Source organism: Mastacembelus armatus, chromosome 18 (genome assembly GCF_900324485.2).
Source record: "Mastacembelus armatus chromosome 18, fMasArm1.2, whole genome shotgun sequence".
NCBI lineage: Eukaryota > Metazoa > Chordata > Actinopteri > Synbranchiformes > Mastacembelidae > Mastacembelus > Mastacembelus armatus.
This window is the reverse complement of record NC_046650.1, coordinates 9,444,431-9,461,870: the sequence shown is the minus strand read 5'-3', so window position 1 is coordinate 9,461,870 and position 17,440 is coordinate 9,444,431. Positions and strand designations below refer to the sequence as shown.

Sequence of the window (17,440 nt, the reverse complement as noted above, 5' to 3'; positions counted from 1 at the left end):
TTGACTATCTTATTATTTCAAACATTAAATTAAAAAGACGGAAAACAGAAAGCATTTTTCTGTGTTCAAAACTTCACCAAACTAACTGTGATCAGACCAGGAGTAATAAAAGCAAACAGAACGTCAGAGTATTATGTACATATATGTGCTCCAGCTGCTGTAACCATAACAAGGCCACAGCTAATCCCCTCTCCCTCTAAACCTAGGTTTGTTTACATATACTTCCAAAAAAAAAAAAAGCATTTCTGGTCAAAGACCTTCCTTTTAGGTCGATCATGGAACATGCTAAAATGTAGACAACTTTGGTCAATCATTGCAAAGTGTTTTTCCAGTGCAGCTACAGCAAAGGTTCAGGGAAAACCTGTTCAAATGAAACACAGTCTTTAGTCTGAACTGAGAGCGTGATAACAATTTGGGTGTGTCGCACTGAGAGTGGGAGGGCCGCTTTCATAAAAAGTACCTGAGCACCTATAGGTGTGTGACTCTGAGCAGTAGCAAACCTAACAAGTACATGAAGTGAAGGACAGCACTGGTTCACATCAGAGGAAACCATGCAGAGTAAGTTCTACTTTATTTTAAACCTCCTTATCAGTAAGGGCCCTTATTTTGTTTATATGACAGGTTATATATAGTTTGTTTTTTAAGCGCTCTTGCTTGCCCCATAAATACAATAAAAGAATCGCAAACACATTTCTGCACTGAAATATTAGAAAAAACCTCGTTCATAAATGAGAAGCATATATTTCTTCGATTGGATGGAAGTGATCAATAGTTAAGAATTGTTATTTAGCTGACCTAATGTCTTCAAAGTATGCCACCCTGGGTGATATGTTTAAATCCTTTCTCATTCAGCTCTCAGCTCCCTGTTACACAACAGAAATAACATATAATCAACATTAACGTCAGCAAACAATCACAAAAAGTAAGTGTGTGTGAGAAATATTTCTAAATAATTACCCTACAGGATAAAAACCAACAGCAGTTTGTTGTAGCACAGTAAGTGTCCAGTATTTTCCATTGAACCTGAAACAGGTGCTTTAAAGTGGAAGGTCCTGAATTTCTGCATTCCTTAGATGGTTTCTCACCCACTGCTGAGCAGAGTGGCACTTTTTAAAAACACTCGTGCGTCATGTGAAAAGGCTTTACGGTCTCTGCTGCTGAATATTTGAAAACTCTGAGAAGGAAAAAGCTGTTTTCTGATCCCAGAATGGTTCTCCTGTTACTAAAACTGCTTTATCTACTTCTCTTGATCATTGTGTGAAAATGTGAATTCAAAAATGCATAAAGGGACTTAAACTAATAATCTTATAGTGCAATTTTTATTTGTTTTAGTACTTCAGATAGAAACTGAGCATATTAAATAAATAATCTAAAATACATAATAAATAAAGTGCATTATTATTTTATATGTTTTAGCCACTGGGCATCGGTTCTTCTCATGTTTCCTCAGCCCAGTATGGGTTAATCAACACAGCATTTAAGCATATTTGTAGGGCATGCTGGTCATTTGGGTTCATTTAAGAAACACCATGTCACCATTGTGGTTAATTGATTTTCATGCACTATTAAAAAACAAAACAAGCTGAATTGTGCACACCAAAAACAACTTACATGTCAACATGTCAATCTTAGTGAAATATTCATTATTCAAATGTTGCACGGGATCCTGAAATCCATTCTGCAGCATAATTGTGAAGGTGTGAAAGACCCTCTTGACATGCTGGAGGCCAAACAAGTCCTGCAGTCTATTAGATATGAGGTATTTTGTATATCTAACGGCATACCAGACGTGTGCACCTAACCTATCACATCTCTCTGTCTTTACCTGCCTTCCCTCTTTCTTCCAGGCATGACCTCTCCAAGAGGCCGGGTCCTCTCAGAGGAGCAGTTCAGCTGCTCCATCTGTCTGGAGGTGTTCGTAGAGCCTGTTTCCACACCCTGTGGCCACAGCTTCTGCAAGGCCTGCCTTCAGGGGTACTGGAACCACAGTAAGAGGTTCTCCTGCCCCATGTGCAAGAAGACCTACTCCAAAAAGCCTGAGATGAGTGTCAACAGAGTCCTGGCTGAAATCTCCTCCCAGTTCCAGGGACTGGTAATGGCTGGAGGGACTGGTGAGGGTGGAGTGGCTGAAGCTGCCACTTTAAGGGGATCCACACTAAATCTCAGTCCAGCTGCTGGCCACAGTGGCTCTCTAGGGCGGGATACTGGGGAGTTTGCCCGAGCTGGAGAGGTTCCCTGTGATGCCTGTCTTGGGAGGAAGTTGAAGGCTCTCAAGTCTTGTGTTAACTGTCCCGGATCTTTCTGTGAGACCCACCTCAGACATCATAAAAAGGTCAGCTTCCAAGGTCAAACAGCCTGACTGAACTCATGATCTAGAGTTTACCTCACAGCCAAATCCTGTTCATGGGTCCCAAACACAGTTCTGTTTTTCTTCCTACATGTGCACATTCAAATTCATGTCTTTCTCTCCTTTCTGCAGGTAAAGGCTTTGGCATCTCATCGTCTGATTGAACCCACCTTACACCTTGAAGAGAAGATCTGTAAGAAACATGAGCGTCTTCTGGAGGTCTACTGCCGCAGCGACCACACCTGCATCTGCACAACCTGTGCTGAGACCACACATAAATCCCATGATCTTGTTTCTATTGACCATGAGTGGAAGAGGAAAATGGTGAGCTATGGCCATTCAAAATAAGAAATAAAACAATGCTTATGAGTAGTAGAAAAGCATGTGGTAGGATAAGAAAAGCATGAGATTCAATGGTGGCACATACAACACCACAAACTAGTTTGTATTTTGAAAGTATTCTAAAGAGAGGTTGGTTTGATTTGTAATGATATAAATATATATCAATATTATTTTCAGTAATCTACAACCTGGTCTTTGTTTTCCAGAGTAATCTTGGAAAGAAGAGATCGGAGCTAAAACATTTGATCAAGGAGCGAGCCAAGAAACTGGAAGAGATCAAACAATCCATAAAGGTCATCAAGGTAAGATTACTCAAGGTTTAATGGATAAAGGAGAACAGCTATTAACACAGCTCTGTGTGTGTGTGTGTGTGTGTGTGTGTGGGGATGTTATCACAGCTCAAACAATCTGGAAGACAACAAAACAGCATGTTTGAACATTTTGATATCAATTTTTAATTCTTTGGAATATCAGACGTGCAAGTATTGGCAAGCAGTGACATCTCTCAAACTAATACTGTGTTGAAAATAAGTTTATAATTTATCTCATTAAGAACATAAGCTTTACATCAGCTTTAACGTACAAACTATGCAGCTACAAATTGATTATCTTCTGATAAAGTAAGTCAGTATTTTGCACCAAAGTGCCATGTACAGTAGCTGACTTTAAATTAGCTATAACATCTTTTGAAGTCTGAGTTCGACAAGCAGTCTGCTGGTCTTACTGTCTTCCTGTACTCTATGTTAAATATTTGCCCGGTCTAATCTAATGTAGTGCTTCTCATGCAGTGAAGCGAAAATGCTTTATTTGCACATTAAGTAGCTCTCTGATTCAGGCAGGGCTAATAAAACGTGAGCAGGCTGTTGTTTAAGAGCACTCTGACAGGCCACACAGTTGCTGTTGCTATGATCTTTCAGATAATCCTGTCTCCTGCCTGTCTGCTGATTTACTTTGTCAGAGAATCTAAAAAAAAAAAACATTTGCGCAGGAGCCTACGTTGCGAAGACTGGTTTTCTTCTTCGTACACAGACTCACATTTGAGGTCATCAAACCGGTGTGACCAGTGTTAATGTTTACCTTTATTTTTCCACACCCTGTTTTTACATCACTGTACAAGTGCCTGAGGGCTCATGTTTGCATGTCACTGTGACTTGGAGAGAAAGACACTGACGCATCAACAGATTATTTTAGGTCCTGGAGCAGAAAAACACACCAGAATAAGAGAATTAACTGTATATATTCATATATTTAAAACACAAATACACTTAACTTTTGTATAATTATGTTGGGGCATTTAAAAAGAATTTGAGATTGAAGAAAAATGGTGTTTGCCTGCACTCGGCTGGGGGAGGACGTAACCTGTTAATCCAGTTGTACAAGCAGCAGACAGACAGTGAGCTACTCAAGAGAGATTGGACCAAAAAAGATTCCTGAAACCACAGGATTTAATAGGCTGTTTTGTTAGCAGCTATTTGGTTTTAATGATTTTATATGAGGCCTAATCCTGCCTGGCACTAGCTGAGGCAGAAAAGAGAAATAGAACCAATGTAGGCATTTTATAATTTTAAATTTAAATTTGATCATTTTTCTTTAGATACAGCCAAAACGTTGATAATCTGGAAATTAGTTTTTTAAAGTGCACTAGACAAAAAACATGTAAAAATTGAAGCAGTAGAGACTAAAGTATCTTGATTTTAACTGTAATCTGTTTTAATTTCCACTCAACTAATCTTGGTGTTGATGGCCTTATGATGTATACACATATATCCACCTTAACCTCTGCCCCTTGTGGACTCCTCTGCAGGCCAGTGCACAGAAGGAGCTGGAGGAGAGCTGGCAGGTGTATGCTGATCTGCAGCGTCTGGTGGAGCAGAGTCAGGCGGAGCTGGTGGAGTTGATTGCCTCACGGCAGCGTGAGGCAGAGCATCACGCTCAGGAACTGGCTCGAGGTTTGGAGAATGAACTCAGCCAGCTGAGGAGGAGGAGCAATGAGCTGGAGGCCTACGCAGAGACCCAAGACAGAGTGGTTCTCCTTCAGGTAATACGCTCTGCCAGGTGACATAACAAAACCAGCGGCAGACATTTCGGAGGGCTAACTTGTGGCTGCATATTTTAAAAATACCTGTCAAAACTATACACAGTATTTAGACATAACTGTACAGCCAATTATGCACTGGATGTCCATGGTTGCACCAGCTGTAGCTGCTGCTGTAGGAGAGTCGTGACATAACATCAAAGTCTCTATGAGCAGAACCAGCTGTTGTGGAAGTTTCCCCTTGTGCATTTATCCTGCGCTGTTGATGTTGATTCTCTTCCACATGAAAGATCTCTTTGAAGTTTCTGATTATAAATTATTATTTTAACTAAGATAAGGGGAAGTAAACACATTAAGCCCCAATTTCTCAAACAGAGACAAATACACTCAGTGTCTTTTTTCAGTACACTTCTTATATAAATTTCTCCATTTAAAGTGACAACATTTGATATATGCATTACTAGATTTAGATTTACAGAGTGTCAGAAAATGTCTAAATCTGGTACTATTAAGAGTGTTTAGCCTCTAAATAAGTAAAAGCAGTTTAGTGCTGAACACAGTCCGATTTTTTAAGATCTGCTCACTTCTCCATCAGCCTCATTCTTAGTGTGCTCTTTTTGCTGCAAACACTTATTTCCCCTGAGGGATCATTAAATTTTTATTTCATCTTACCCCGTGTAACCTTCCTCTTCTATTTGTAGAATCTGGCAGCGATGCCACCCTCACCGGAGCCCACTGACTGGTCGACGGTCAGCATCAACACTGATCTCTACCTGGGAACCATCAGTTCGTCTGTCAGCTGCCTGATGGACAAGTTCCAGGAGGAGCTCAAGAGGCTGTATGGGAGAGGTACACAGGCAAAGCTATATTTACAACAAAAACAACAAAACAGTTAGTTATAAGAGATATGCCAGTGAATCTGTTATAAACACAAATGTGATATGCTACAAAGATAACAGGGCGTCATACACTATGGCTGGACAAAATAACAGAAACACCTTGCAGTAATGTATTCGCATTCAGCAATACTGCAAAGTTTGTGTTTGTAAATGCTGGTGAAACAGATTATAGTATTAAAATATAATCATAGGTCGATAGTATTTATTACACGTTTTCTAAATTTTTAGCAACTTTTGGTGTCAATTGAAAATCTCTCATGCCCAACTGTGCTGGGAGTCTCTGTGGATTATCCCTGTCCTGTCTGATGCCAACCACACTTCCGGTGCAAAATCCAAATCAGCACTTTGAAATAGAAAAGTGACTCAGCATTGCACCATACTCCCACATTCACACACACACAAGATGGTTGAACAGATGGAGGTTGTGTTGATGCCACATTTCATTCAGTTGCAGTGAATCAGTGCAGTGGGGACAGAGTGATGACTGACTGAAGGCAGCACATGTCTTGCACATTTACAGCTCTTGGATTAGATCTGGATGTTTACCACCCACACGTGTTATCTGCTTTGACTTTGACTCTGTAGCTGCTGACTGTGTCTTTCTGTTTCTCCCTCTCAGAGCTCCGGAAGGTGCAGAACTATTCCAGTGAGTAACACTTTAAATTGTCAACCTGGTGATATCAGTAGTTTGCACTTGTGGTTTGTTTGGGGCAGGAAGCCAGGGGGTGGAAAACAAGACCAGGAGTTTCTGGCAGAGCAAAATAAGCTTTAATATGTAAAGTTCTCCTAGTTGTCCACAAGATGGTGCCACTTCTTCACAAAGACATGAGAGATGAAGTCGGGGCAGACATTTAAGAGTGTTGAGGTCACTGTCACAACTTTGAACACAACTACTCAACTCAAGCTCTACAGTACATTTCTGGTGTATCTGTACTTGAGTGTCTTTGATTTATACTTCTTTAAACTTCTTTTTCACTGTATTTCAGAGGGAAACTTTGTACTTTCACTGGATTTGATTATGGCTGTGAACAGTTACTGTGATTTTATATAAAAAAAACAATATTCATTTATAAAATATAAGGGATAAGCGTAGTTTACTGCCTCGTAAATCCACACAGGCGTTTGACCTTTCTGTCATGATAAAAACTCTGTTCTGTCCTGTTCAGGTGAGGTGATTTTGGACCCCACCACAGCCCAGAAGAACCTGGTTGTATCTGATGACGGCCGCCAGGTGAGGTACGAAGACCGTAAGACCTCCCACTCTGAAGGTCCAAGGCGCTTCAGCCCCGCCCTCTTTGTCCTGGCCCGAGAGGGTCTCAGCTATGGGCGACACTACTGGGAGGTGGACGTGGGACGCAAGATGGCCTGGACGCTTGGCATTGCCCGTGCCTCAGCCCAGCGCAAGGGGGAGATCCAGCTGAGTCCTGAGGGGGGATATTGGTGCCTGTGGCTCAAGAACGGGGAGGTGAAGGCTCTGGCATCGTCCCGTCTGCCACTAATGTTGTCTTCCCAACCCAGTAAAGTTGGAATCTTCCTGGATTATGAAGGAGGCCAGATTTCATTCTATGACGTGAAGGCACGTGTGCATCTCCACACCTTCATCGATACTTTTAATGATAGTCTCTACCCAATCTTCAGCCCCTGTCTTAACCAGGATGGGAAGAACGCTTCTCCTCTCATCATAACCCCTGTAAAACACACATGAGACAGTCAGTCCACATCATCTTTTATAAAACATCTTCAGGACAAAAATGCATAGATAGTGTTGGTGCAAAAAAAGACATTTTGTGCATTTTGAGCCCCAATTTTATCCCATATTTGGTCTTAAAATATGAAAATCATCTCCAGAATAACTTTATGGATGTTTTCTTTCCAAAGCACTCTACCTCCGACAACCTCCAAAGTGATGAAACTAAAACTAAAATTGGGCTCGATACAGATCCTACACATACCACAAACCATTCTGTTACCTGACTGACATAGTACAGACAAATATATTTATAGATTCATTACTAACCAATAATTCTTTCATATATATACTCAAATTGTATAAAAAAATCAACTAGAAGAATGTTTTGGTGTGAAGATCTTAAATGAATTATTCCAAAGGCCAAATTTTAATCTGTACTTCCTAATTTGTGCAGCCCTGGTTTAATTGGCTGTGTCATTGATTGATGCTGTACGTCTTGCACTTTTCTTACTGTGTAAGTCTTTAACTCTAATTGCAAAGATTTTACAGATTGAAACAATGAAGATAGATCTAAATGTAATGAGATATTGGTGCACAAATGGCAGGTTGTAGCTTGCAAGAACTATTTTTAAAACTTAAAGTGGGCCAAGGAAGAAGCATTAAACTACACTATACTGTATTTTTGTATGAATAATGAAGTGATTGCATTTGTACAGTGTTTCATAATGTGTTCAATAAAGATGATCAGAGAGATGTGCATTGGTGAATGGACGTGTTTTTCAGGTAATAAGGGGAGATTTTTCTTTTAGCTTGTTCTCATTGAAAAGCATCCAGCTCCGAGGCTTTTGTTATCGTCTTTAAAGCTGCATTAATCAATATTTCTGTATGAACAATGGATATTTAATGTGATATACCCTGGAGTGGTTTGGATTTCTTTCGTTTTTAGTTCATTTGGATATTATTAAATAAGACTAACAATGAACGCAGAAATCAGATTCTCCCAAGTGTTAAAATCACAGCTCCTGCTGCTTTTAGGGCCACGACTAGAGCATAAATTTGTATCTGGGGCAAAAGGAGAGGGAGGGGCGGAACGGGGTATTATTTTGGGGCTGAGGTGTGTGTGGTGTGGGGGAGTTGGAGGTGACAGTGGTTATAGCCTGTCTCATATGTCAGTGCAAAGAGGAGTCGCGAGGCAGCTGCTCTCTGGTGAGTGCCCCCATGTCTCTGCTTTTCCTGTTAGTCTTCACTCTCTGCTGTGTTTAAATTTCTCTGCTGTCACGTCTGCTTTTCTGTGCACTAGTATATACCTCCTATGGGAGTGCTCTCATTGATGTACATGTTGAATTGTTTAAAAAAAAACTGTATTTGACTGCAGAGCTGAAAATTTGTTTTTGTTGCATTCATCTTAAGACAGATTTAAAAAGATGTTATGATCAAGCAAGTTTGTGTTTTCGTAAAAAAAAAAAAAAAGACCTATATTCTTGTTACAACATGAAAGCACTCCAAGACAGGTCATGAACTACATTAATATTTTTGGAAAGATGTTAATCCAGTCTGCCATGAATACCTAGGCCTCAAGCAGAGAGCTGCCTGTGTTAAGAGTCAAAGACTTTTAGCTCCACATGCACCCAGTCTACTACTGTAGCTAATGAAACAAGCCTGATATATTAAAGTTTATGTAAAGATGCAAATGTTTTGTTAAAAAGAAAATATGTTGAGTTAAATATTTAAGGTGATAGAAAGAAGAACGACATTTAATAAGCTGACATTAACTTTTCAAAAAAATATATACTGAAATTGCAATTGATTGGTTGGTAAGTATTAAGACATGACTGTGAACCCTTAAGGTATTTCAAATCATTTAAAAACAATGTTGTTTTTACACAGTTTGTCCAGAAGGGGGAACTAAAACATTTGTTTCTCCTCTGTGAAAGCTCTGGCTCATTATCCGGATCTAAAGGGAATATTGTCAAAATTCTTTCTTATGTTATATAATTATACAAAACAATAGGAGTTCAATATATTAACTATATTATGATTAATATAGACTGATGTAACTTCAGCTGACAGAACCTATAATACAATTATTGGCTGGGATTTGTAATGGGAAATGAGGCCTGTCATCCTTTTGCTTAGTAGACTTGCTTGCAAATGACCCTAAATAACCTCATGCCATCTAACCCTAGTGACCTCAATATCACAGCAGGTTTGATGCCCCTTTCAAAGACTGGTAGCTTGTGCTGAAAATGACCCTGCCTCTCCGCCGTGTAGGAATGGCCACAACTGGGAACCTTTCTGAAGAGCAGGTGCACTGCTCCATCTGTCTCGACGTCTTCACCAACCCCGTATCTATCCCCTGCGGACACAACTTCTGCCAGAGCTGCATCCTGGGATACTGGAAAACCAGCCTTTTGTATCAGTGTCCCATGTGTAAGAAATCCTTCCACAAAAAACCTGATATCAGTGTTAACACCGTGCTGAGGGAAATTGCAGAGCAGTTCAAGGAGATTAGGGTTAGAGGTGGGGAAGGGAAGGTGAGCAAAGAGGAGATAAAGGGGAGAGAAAAGAAGGGAATAATGGAAAGAAGGAAACCAGAGGACGAGGAGAGACTTTTGGAGAAAGATCAGAAGCAGCATCTTATGGAGGAGCTGAAAGAGAAACAAGAGGAGAGGAGAAAGAAGGAGGGAATGAAGGAGAAACCAGCAGAGAGGATGCCAGGACAAGAGGATTTACCACCATTAATACCTCCAGTAAGCCCCCAAAGCTCTCTTCCGCCATCACCAGTGTTCAAGGTGTCCTCAGCTCAAGGTGCACCACCACTTCTTCCCAAAGCAGCATCACCTCAAATGCCTGCTTCTCCCTCTCCTCAATTCTTACCCTCACCTCCTTCCTCTTCCCTCTCTTCGCCCCCCTGGGAGGAGGTGCTGTGTGACGTTTGCCTCGGGGAAGGCAGGCCGAAAGCAGTCAAATCCTGCCTTGTGTGTCTGACTTCCTACTGCGAGGAGCACCTGAAATCTCATGCCGCCAGGTTCACCAAGCACAAGCTGATGGCGCCTGTGGCAAACATGGAAGACCGGATGTGTCCAAAGCACGAAAGACTCCTGGAGCTCTTCTGTAAGAAGGACCAGACCTGTGTGTGTGTTCTCTGCACTGAGACGGACCACAGGGCACACTACACAGTACCTGTGGAGAGAGAATGGACAGAGAAAAAGGTGAAATAGACTCATTATTATGCTTAGACACAGTTTAAAGGTTGGAATAATGCTTCTTTGGGGTAAAACCACTTTCAAGGTAGAAATCTATTTGCTGAAGGTAATTTAGAATTTGAAAAATGTGCACTGGAGTTTCTTCACATGCCACATTACACACAATTCAATAATCCTTCCTCAAATCGCACCTGAAAACAAATGAGATGGCAGTTCATATACTGTAGGTCTATCTATGGGCACAAACAGTCAGATGTCAGATGAGATACTGAAACAGGTCTTGGTGCTTAAAGCAATGATTGTGTAGCTTTTATAAAAGTGAAGAGTCCTCAGGCCTAAAACATTAGACAAACACCTTATTGACAAATGGAAGGTAAATATGTGGACCATACATTCTCTATACAGCTTAGTCCAATTCAGGGTCATGGTGGGTGCTGGAGCCCATCCCAGCTGACACTGGCTGAGAGGCGGAGCACACCCTGGACAGATCACCATTCCATCACAGGGGTGACACATAGAGACAGGCAAACACTCACATTCACATCGATGTCTGCGTGTCTAAGACTGGGGGAAGAAAACCCACGCAGGCACACAGAGAAATTGCAGTCTCCACACAGAAACCCAGAATGTTCTTGCTGTGAGGCAGCAGTGTTAACCACTGCATCGCTGTGCCATCCAGATATGTGGCCCTTAAACAAACAAACAAAAAAAAACAATTACTTCTCCACTTAATCTAGAATCAACTAAGTATCTTTTGAAATGATCGACTGTGTCATCAGTTCTGTTTCTGTAAAATCATGTTCAGGCGCAGCTGAAGAGAACAGAAATAGATGTCCAGCAGATGATCCAGGACAGAGTGAAAAAGGTGGAGGAGATCAAACACTCTGTGGAGCTCAACAAAGTGAGTCCTCCTGAGATCAAATACAGACTGTTGTCACACACACACACACACCAGAGATTGCATTTACACACATGATTAATAAAAAATAGACTTGTGTGTTTTATTCTGTATTTTCAGGCCAGTGCTAAAAGAGAGATCGAGGAAAGCATGCAGGTCTTGTCTGAGCTGGTGCGCTCAATCCAGAGGACTCAGGCTGAGCTGGTTTTGGCCATAGAGGAGAATCAGAGGCTCACTGAGAGTCGGGCTGAATGTCTCATCGCTGAACTGGAGCTTGAAATTGCTGAGTTGAAGAGGAGGAATACAGACTTAGAAAACGTGGCACGCACTGACCATATTCACTTCCTAAAGGTGAGAGCAGCTGTTTCAATGAGCAAAGTTAGGGACATATGTATGGAAACTCTAGTCACCAATCATCTCAGTCAGAGAACTTGAAATTGAGATCTACCTATACAATATATAGCCCAAATAGTAAATTTGGATTTAATTGCAAAGATGAGAGTCATGGTTAATGTTTTTATCTCCATTGTTTTTTAAGGGTGTAAACAGGGTAAAATAACTTCCACTATTTGTTGGCAGAAAAATCAGAGCGTTTACATTTTGTATGTTGCAACAACATCACCCTCTTCTGGTTCCTGATTTTAATGCAACACAGTCCAAATACACTGTAGATTGGAGGTGGATGGATACAGTGTAAATGTTTGAGGAGGACTCAGTCTATAAGAAAAACAATATGGCTGATAATTACCACTGAAGGTTTCGTAAACTAAGGTGATTACCTTGCAATTTAGTGGAACTGTTTACTAACCTGTTTCTAAGTTGATTCTTGTGCTGTTTCTCTCTGTAGAGCTTTCCGGCCCTTAGCACTCCTCCTTCTGTTAAAGACTGGTCTGACACCAGTGTTCCCACTGACGTATGTGTAGGCATGATCAGGAGATCTGTGTCCAGACTGGAGGAGACATTAAATGAATTGATTGGCAAACTGGCTGATAGTGGTAGGGTTTAATTCACTGTTTCAATATATCTTTCAAAAATATCTCATTTTGATTTTAAGATGAGACCATTAGCAGCAGTGGCAAGACGCAGTATATCTGAAGAAAATTTTGTCTTCTTTTTTTTTTTTTTTTACAGAGATCAAAAAGATATTGAAATATACAGGTAAACTTTTATTCTTTGTTTCATTTAATTTTAGTTTTCATTTTTGGTTTCATTTAATTGTCCTCTAAAATCACATGAAGAACAACTCCCTTATATTTTATGTTTCTTCAGTGGATGTTAGTCTGGACCCTGATACAGCCAACCCATGGTTGCAACTTTCTCAGGACAGACATCAGGTGAGACACCTGGGAGCATGGCAGGACCTCCCAGACCACCCTGAGCGCTTTGACACAGTGGTCATCGTTTTGGGACGTGAGGGCTTCACCTCGGGGAGACATTACTGGGAGGTCCAGGTGGGGGAAAAGGATGACTGGTACCTGGGGGTTGCCAAATCTTCAGTCAAGAGAAAGGGAAGGATCTCTGTTGGCACCACTCAAGGCTACTGGGCTCTAGCTATGAAGAAAGGCCAGGGGTACCGGGTGTCAACATCTCCACCTTTTCTTCTCCCCCTCAACCCCAAGCCCAAACGAGTGGGCGTGTATGTGGACTACGAGGAGGGGCACGTGTCGTTTTATGACGTAAGGGCTCGGACTCATATTTACACATTCAAAGATACGTTCACGGAGAAGATTCTCCCCTTTTTCTACCTGTACTGCTGTGACAAATCCTCTGATACCATTGTGATCTGTCCTGTGAATGAGAAAGGTCTGATCAAGCAAAGCTAAGGACATGACAATTAAACCAGCACTGAAAAGCCTTTATGCAAATGAGGACTATAATTTGTTGTAGCAGTAACTATTTTTATGACATACAGTTGTATGTATATTTACTACATGTGTAATATAGCTCAATAAATAATTATAGGACACCATGCATTCAGCATCTTATCATGGAAGTTTAACAAAGCCTTAAAGGGACAGTTCAGCCTTTTGGGAAGTACATTTGTTTGACTTTCTTGCTGAGAGTTAAATGAGAAGATTGTGTCCATTACATATGAAGCTGTAGCTAAGAGACAGTTAAGTCTAGTATACAGGCTGGGAGTGGGGGAATCAGCTAGCCTGGCTCTGTCCAAAACTACCAACATCTAACTGATGTTAGATGCTTCTAACTGAAGCACCTATATTAATACCACATCTATGTAATCTCCACAACAATAATTCAGACTAGGTACTTCCTGTAGGTGTGAATGTGAGTGTGAATGGTCAGTCTCCTCACAGAACATTTAGTAAAAACACAAGTGTATTTTCTAAAATGTACTGTTCCTTTAGATGCATGATATGTCAATAAATCAGAAAAAGTGTAATTTTACTTTCCTGTTGTAATGTCTGCATGTTACTTTGTAATTGTGACTGGCTGTATGATGAAGTGTGTTTGTGGGTAAAAAAATAAATGTTCTTTAAAAATCTTTCCAAATGTGACTATTTCTGGCTTCATGGGGTTTTTCGAAAACACTAAGTTTCGTTTCAGTAAAATGCTGTCACGTAGCCACGCCCACTAAAGTAACTGCAAATGCCTCAGCTCCTCCACTCTCTCTGTGAGCACTGAATTGACTGTAGCGCCTCAATTCCTGTGTGGTCTATATGTGTAAGTGTGTTCAGGCGTCTGCAGTTTACAAAACAACCTACACACGATCAGGTGAGCCACTCTTCAATTCACTTATCTGTTTTTTTTGGTTTCATTTTCTTTCAAAATTTCCAACCATAAGATGTGCAAGTTGATTCATGCAAAAATGACTCATTGGGCGGAATCATTGTGTGAATTGTAAACAGCCTGTAAACAGAGTTGAATTCACTATAGACTTACTAACCTTTTCGGCTCTTTTTCCCAGTTTTGACATTTGTATTTAGCAACTTATAAACACATGGTAGCATGTATGTTAAAAAAAGCATAAAAGAATAGAAATATAAAGCATATGAATCATATTTGCTCCTACAGAGATCCAAAAATGTCATCGTGCAGTATCCTCGCCTCATTGCCGGAAGATCATTTCAAGTGTTCCATCTGCCTGAATGTTTTCAGCGACCCGGTCACCACACCTTGTGGTCACAGCTTCTGCAATACCTGCATCAGTGGGCACTGGGACAACAGTGAGTTATGCCACTGCCCGGTGTGTAATAAAAGATTTTATGGGAGGCCTGAGATCTCCACAAACACGATCATTGAAGATATTTCGATGCAAATAAAAAAAAGAAAAGCGGTGACATTCGAAAGCACTGATGCACCGTGGCAGGTGAAATGTGACGTGTGCACAGAAACAAAGTTCAAGGCCCTGAAGTCGTGTCTGGTGTGTTTCACGTCTTATTGTGAGGCCCACCTAGAACCTCATCAGAGGGTTCCCTCTCTGATGAGACACAAGCTGATCGACCCGGTGGAGAACCTGGATGAGAGGATGTGTGAGAAGCATGAAAGGATCCTGGAGCTTTTCTGCAGGAATGAACAGATCTGCATTTGCATGCTGTGCAGTGAGACAGACCACAAAGACCATGAGATAGTGCCTGTGGAAGAAGAAGGGGCTCTGCAGAAAGTAATACAGTTTAAGATATTTTAATTTAATTTATTTTGTTAAATGCCCAGAAAGCAAGTGAACTTTATATGAAGACGTGACTGGCCTAATAATGTTTAAATTCTATATTTCAGGAAAACATCGAGTCCAAAAAAGCAAAGATCAAAATAATGATTGAGGAGAGAATGCAAAAAATAACTGAATTTACTGTTTTCTCTGAAATGAGAAATGTGAGTATTGAGGCAAATTTTGCCAAGATTTTACACTCTCGTATAAATCCATGCTAATTATGTGATTTTCTTTATTATAGGAAAAAACAATCAAAGAGATAGATGATAGTGACAATCTCTTCAACACTCTGATGAGTCAAGTACAAGTGATACAAAGCAGACTGAGATCAAACATTGAAGAAAAGCTCCGAAAATCCCAAGAGAAAGACGAAGCAATGGTTGAAGAGCTGCACAATGAAATCATAGAACTGCAGAGAAAGCAGACAGAGCTGGACGAGCTCTCACAAAACGACGACCACCTCCAGCTTCTGCGGGTTTGCCAACACTCCCACAAGCCACAAACATTCACTGCTAGATAATGGAGTGCTAAATTAACAATATGTGCCTGTTAAAGACAATATGTGTGACAAGCTCCTCTTATTATCTCGTTTCCCTTCCTTTACACTTTTTTCTCACTAATTGGCTCTTTAAGAAAAAAACTGCAAGGCTGGTTCAGGGCAACACAATGTTATGACAGAGGAGTGGAGAACCCAAACCCAATGCTCTCTTGCCAAGTACTTTATAAGTACTAAGTACTAAGTAAATAAGGAGCTGCTGGCTCCAATTGCAGTATATTTTCTATGCAGGCACAAGAATGAATCAATGTTCCCAACTACTCATGGAAAGAATGTGAATAAACTTACAGTAGTTCTCAAAAACTTCAAATGGTCCTGTGCCACTCAAGGTCATGTGTCTGTGAATCATTTCAGACTTTGCAGGCACTGCGCACCACATCAGACATCAAGGACTGGTCTACAATCAGGGTTTACTCAGACCTGTGTGTGCAGACAGTGAGGAGGGCCATGTCTCACCTCGTGCACGCCTTTCAAGCAGAAATGAAAACTCTGACCAACACAGGTAATAGTGTATCTGCTACATAAACTTAATTCGTGAAGCTGTATCTGTTCCATAGGTTTCCTTTAATTATGTTGTGTTTTCTTATAACAGAACTGATTAAAATGAGACAATATAAAGGTACGCTCATTAATACATTCATTTTAGTTGTTAGGTTTAATACTACTAAAGCTGAGGGTTTTAACTAAGCTTAACCTTTACAGAGCCAGTCACCTTTGACCAGGCCACTGCAGGTTCCTACCTTGTGGTGACTGAATTTGGGAAACGTTTGAAGTACTCCAGAACTGCAAGTCCCTCACTGTCTGATGACTCTGACTATTTAAAGAGGTTTAACTGTCCCATGATTTTGGGGAACAAGGGCTTCACCTCTGGGCGGCACTACTGGGAAGTCCAAGTGGGCCTGAGAAACAACTGGGATGTTGGTGTTGCCAAGGAAACTGTAAGCAGATCATGCATGGTCACTCAGAAAGAAAATGGATTCTTTTCCATTGGAAAAAGAGGTTTTGATTATCAGGTTCACTGTAAACCCATCAGGGTCCTCTACTTGTGCCCCAGGCCAAGATACATAGGAGTTTATCTGGACTATGAGGAAGGCAGAGTCTCCTTCTTTGATGTCAATTTGAAGTTGCATATTTACTCTTTCACAGGGGAGACCTTCACTGAGAAACTGTTCCCGTACTTTTATCTATACAGCGGGGCAAAGAAGTCTGAGCCTCTGATTATCACATCCTGCTGATGGTTAATCTAGTACTACTGTCCTTCTGTCAGTTTTGCAAGCTAGGATATTAACTTGCTAGTTCTGGAAAAGGGGTCTTAAAATTTGACTTTAAGGCCACATACAGGATATTATGCTAAATGAATAATGGTAAACCTGCATTTCTTCATTCCCTTTATTTCCCAGGTAATTCTTTTACTACATCCTTAAATACACCACTAGACAGCTAAACCTTGACTGGGTTAGTTAACGTTCAAAATCTGCCTCTACTTGAATAAAAATCGATGCACAGAACTTAGCATGTGAAGGTATAATCAGTTATGTATTTCACATTATTTCACAATCTTGTAATGCCATGATGATTTTCCTATTTTTTGAATCATTCAATGAAAACCTATTGATTTTTCTCACTAAAATAAAAGTTGAATACAGTATAAACGTGTCTGTCAGTATTAGTGCTGAAATAAACATTTAATGTTATTGTTGTCCTTTTTTGGACTTGAAGTGTTGTGAGAAGACATCACCTCCTGCTTTATCAGGTGTATATGGATTTACAAACATCCAGGAAGTCAGAGTCCAAAAG

General features: G+C 40.6%; 2 protein-coding genes across 2 annotated transcripts; both read left to right on the top strand.

The window, feature by feature from the left end:
* Positions 1-487: 487 nt before the first annotated feature.
* LOC113125183 (uncharacterized) lies at positions 488-13,922 on the top strand. The gene is made up of 15 exons (XM_026298511.1): positions 488-558; positions 1,848-2,332; positions 2,480-2,671; positions 2,896-2,991; positions 4,494-4,727; positions 5,426-5,573; positions 6,243-6,269; positions 6,790-7,317; positions 8,349-8,519; positions 9,585-10,525; positions 11,325-11,420; positions 11,538-11,768; positions 12,265-12,412; positions 12,549-12,575; positions 12,687-13,922. Exons 1-15 carry the CDS (start codon positions 552-554, stop codon positions 13,238-13,240), a joined length of 3,885 nt encoding a protein of 1,294 aa, XP_026154296.1. The 5' UTR covers positions 488-551; the 3' UTR covers positions 13,241-13,922.
* A 131-nt stretch (positions 13,923-14,053) lies between these two features.
* Positions 14,054-17,337, top strand: LOC113142656 (E3 ubiquitin-protein ligase TRIM39-like). Its single transcript, XM_026327760.1, has 7 exons — positions 14,054-14,150; positions 14,451-15,039; positions 15,153-15,248; positions 15,329-15,562; positions 15,998-16,145; positions 16,236-16,262; positions 16,346-17,337. The coding sequence occupies exons 2-7, from the start codon at positions 14,461-14,463 to the stop codon at positions 16,876-16,878; spliced, it is 1,617 nt and encodes a 538-aa protein (XP_026183545.1). The 5' UTR covers positions 14,054-14,150; positions 14,451-14,460; the 3' UTR covers positions 16,879-17,337.
* Positions 17,338-17,440: the final 103 nt, after the last annotated feature.